This window comes from Phaethon lepturus, unplaced genomic scaffold (genome assembly GCF_000687285.1).
Source record: "Phaethon lepturus isolate BGI_N335 unplaced genomic scaffold, ASM68728v1 scaffold22995, whole genome shotgun sequence".
Classification (NCBI taxonomy): Eukaryota; Metazoa; Chordata; class Aves; order Phaethontiformes; family Phaethontidae; genus Phaethon; species Phaethon lepturus.
In genome coordinates this window covers 1-3,966 of record NW_010541521.1, presented here as the reverse complement: position 1 = coordinate 3,966, position 3,966 = coordinate 1, and the positions used below count along the sequence as shown (strand labels likewise).

The 3,966-nt window shown below is 37.9% G+C and overlaps 1 protein-coding gene across 1 annotated transcript in view; it reads right to left on the bottom strand.

Annotated features, from left to right (window-relative positions):
• The window catches only part of LOC104621315 (chromosome unknown open reading frame, human C20orf85), a gene marked incomplete at its 5' end in the record, with an annotated part of 3,817 nt that extends 470 nt beyond the window's left edge, over positions 1-3,347 (bottom strand). Inside the window, 2 exons of the mRNA XM_010287768.1 lie at positions 2,109-2,207; positions 3,266-3,347. Coding sequence (XP_010286070.1) covers positions 2,109-2,207; positions 3,266-3,347 — 181 coding nt within the window. The remainder of the gene's footprint in view (positions 1-2,108; positions 2,208-3,265) is intronic.
• Positions 3,348-3,966: the final 619 nt, after the last annotated feature.

The following is a 3,966-nucleotide window of genomic DNA, read 5'->3' as shown; positions in this document are numbered from 1 at the left end:
GGGAAAGAGAGACATAAAATGGCCAAATTCCAATAAAGTAACTAACTTCCATTTACCACTATTCTAAAAAAAAAAGAAGTATTTCAGTGCCTAAATTGGTATGTTTAACAGGAAATCAAAAAGCAAAGTTACTGTTTAGTAGTGTATGTCAGCATACTTTTTTTTTTTCCCCAAGTTTCGCTCAACAACTTTCTAAGGGCTTTACGGGCTTTACGTTATTAGGAGAAGACTTTTATCTTCAGCTTTAGCTTTTTTCTTTACAGAGTAATAATCTTTAAAGCCAGTCAGCTTTAAACAGGAGAAATAGCATTTTATACTTGCTGTAATGTATTTGGTAGCAATGCAGCTATGGAATAATAGTTTTGTGGCCAAATGCTAAAGATATTACTGACCAAGCTGGCTTTTGCATCAAGAACTACTTATTCGTTCCACCTTCTTTCTACTTTAAAAGATGGGTAAGCATCAAGTTAATCTGCAACTAATCTAGCTAAAAAGGAAACAAAGCAAAAGCCAACAGCCTCTGTTCACTGACTGCTGTGCTTACTTTGGCTGAATCATCTCAATTGGGCACGTTATATCATAGCATCTGGGGACTTAGTAGAGAAATACACAGCAAGAGAACAATGTTTCAGTTCTCTTGCCAGAGTTGGTTCACTTTGTTCTTTGGCCAAGATGAAAAAATGTTTATGATACTTAGGTGGAGCAGTTCCTCTGAAAAGATAATTTTTATGGCCAAAAGTGCCACCCACTGAGCAGGATAATGAAGGAAATCATGTCCCACTTACGATCTGGGGGAAGGGACTATGAAGAAGCAATTACTAATCTAACCTAGAGAGAACAGATATGATGACTGTTACGATGAAGCTAAATGTGCAGAAAAACACATAGTTCTGAATAAGGACTTAAGAAACCTCAGTCTGAATATGTAAAGGGTGACCTAAATCACAGCTAACCCTTATCTTCCTTAGCAAATAAAGGTTCTGCGGTGAAATTGAAACTATGATCCTTATTTCAGTATGCACCAGGCTATGCGTGCTACTTTAGCAGCTGATAACTCTCTGATTTGTTAACACACATACACTCTCACTGTGCTGAAGCAGAAATAGACTTGACCAAAATTGGAGGCTTGGGACAAAACTGAAGAATGAGTAGCACTAATGGCAGAAATGCTGCCATTTCATTTCTCTGCCATGCTCAGCACTAGCTCTTAATTTTTGTTTCAATTTAATCTCAGTAAAAGCTTTTACTACTTCCTCACCCTATCTCACCACCCTTGGAATCCTTTGAAAGAAAGCTAGTTCAGCAAGTAGGAATTTCCAGTCTCTCTTGTTTCCTTAATCTTCTTTATGTGGACTAACCTTCCTTAGCATATTCTGCTTCTCCTTTTATGAGTATGTTCCTCTCACAGTGTCACTGATTTAGCTGCCTGCATAGTTATCCTATTCATTGGTGATTCTGACATTGTATATTTATAAATCAAACCATCAGTCACACTCCACTTGCATTTTCAGCTGTTTGACAACTTTTAGACTCTGAATATGTGAATATAAATCATATAATATAAAATCAAATAGTTATGAATTGGCTCATTAGAACTGGCTTCTGACTAATTTGTGCCACTAAAGAGGACAGTGGCATTGTCTCTGCCAAAAAGATGACTGTCTTAAATAAAGCTAGGAAAATGACTGCATCTTAACCAATAGTTAAAACTGAGAGTTGAGGTTATGATAAACATTGAAGTAAGCCATGTATATGTATATTTGATCAATGAATGGTCAGCAGTCATAACTGGCCCTGGGAGCACTCTTCTGTACTAAGCTGTACAGCTGACTTGTTCTGTTACTGGATGTCACAGAGGAGTGCATGGGGGAGGTGCTTTATAGAAAGATGATTATGTACAGTGAAAGCTCTGCAAACTAACAACCATATCCAAAGGGCAATTCCTTGTCTTAAATGAATGCTTTTAAAGCACTGCTCAGGTTGCAAATACAATTTACTTTGACCTTTAGTTAAAGGCCCACCTCTACAAGACAACTGATTTTTAGAGCTTGTGTGGTTTCTTAAGACACATACTGCTGTATTGCAATTTTAAAATCTAATTTTCTAACCTTTATGTATTTTTCCACAGGTGTCAAAGGTCGAACCTGCAGGTGTTCCGGAAGCTGTATCTTGGGCTTTGTATTTTCTTTCTTTTCATCTTCAATCAACTAAACCCAAAACATCAACGTTAAAAATTGGCCTCTTTACCTTTTCAAATATGCTGTAATATCTGTTATCTACACCATTCCCCTCATTGTTGCATCTAAACTCCCTGTTCTTTCTATCTAAAACAGAACTACTTATTGTAGTGCTTTGGAAATTATGGTAGTGCATTTTTTGGTTTCAGAAGTTGATGTAATTCTGAATTTCAGTTGAAAGACTAAGTATTGCTGAGTGATTCCAACTCTCTTAACTATATCACTGGTCCAAAAAGGGGTAGAAATATATCTATCTTATCTGACCACAAACCAAAGATTAACAAATCCTAAATACACACGTTCCCCAATAGAGACAATGCATAATCATCAACTTTTCAGCTGTAGATCTATTCATACTGTGCAAAGGTGGTGTGCATGACAGACAATAGTTATCAAGGACGGATGTTGAAGCCTAGAGGACCAAAGTTTTCAAAGGTGCTAACCTGGATGCCTACAGGAATTTTCAAAAAATCCTAGAACAAATTAAGTACTTCTAGCCCCCTGGAAACTACATGTATAACTACTGGGGGGCTGCATCAATCCTGTTCTTTAGCAATGAAATACTGTGATTCCAAACGTAACATTATGTGCTCCTATATTCTAATATCTAAACATCAGTGAGAATAGACATCTCTCCAAATATTTTCGTTTGTTGTAAATTCCCCCCCTGAAAATTTAATTAGCTTGAACCTTTTCCCCTAGATTTTCAAACTACCATATGGATAGACAAAGGGGAAATATTTTCCTGTCAGTGTGCATCTAGTACTTGTTAACACTATTAGGAGTCATGTTTCTCAAGAGAAATATATCAGAATATGCATAGCATGTAAATTACCACTTGCCATATTTTATTCAGAGGACAAATGGAACTTTGAGCACATCTTAGTAGTGGACTTGTTACCTCGCAACCTAGCTTAGTAAAGCATACTCAGTACTTTTCTAGTGTTCTGTGCTCTCATAATTTTGTGTTCAGATAAATTTGTGTACAAGTAAATTTCATATGTTGCTTATATGCCATTCCATTTTACCTCCTCAGGAGGTGTTTTCAAGAATCCCCATTTGTGAGACCATCTTCTTGCAGCTTCTAGTTCACTTTCAATGCATTTTTTCCTGAAACAAACAAAAATACTTAAGATTACTTTGAAAGCTTTCATTAAAAAAAACCACTGACCCAACTACCAATGTCACAAAGCACAGCACTTCAGCATGAATCTTTAGACCATTACCTCAAAACAGCAAGTTTATGTATGAGTTATCAATTGTCTCACTCGGAGGTAATGGGGAAATATTTTTCATAGGTTGGAAATGAAACAGTACGTGTGAATGCAATTCCTTGCAAATGACATTTACGTTAGGAATTGGAGGAGGTCAAATTTGCTGTGACACATTCTTTGAAAAAGTTGAAAAGTAAGCACCAACATCCTCTCACACAACTGCCTGTAACTCCATTTACTGTTCACTGATGAAACGACTCTTCGTCCCCCACTCTGCCCTGGCCCTACTCCCCTGTCCTCACACCCGGAGCGAGGATGGAGGGAAACACTGGAGCACCTGGCTTTGGGTCTGTCACTCACTGTTTTGCCTGTCCAACTCGGGGCGATGACACTGGAGGGTACTAAAAACTTGGGCTTTTTGCAGATGGCGGGCTTCTGAATGAGCACACACACTTTACAGAGCCACGTAAAACGAACATATCCGCGAATTCCTTCAGCCTCCGCCCGCCTGGAAG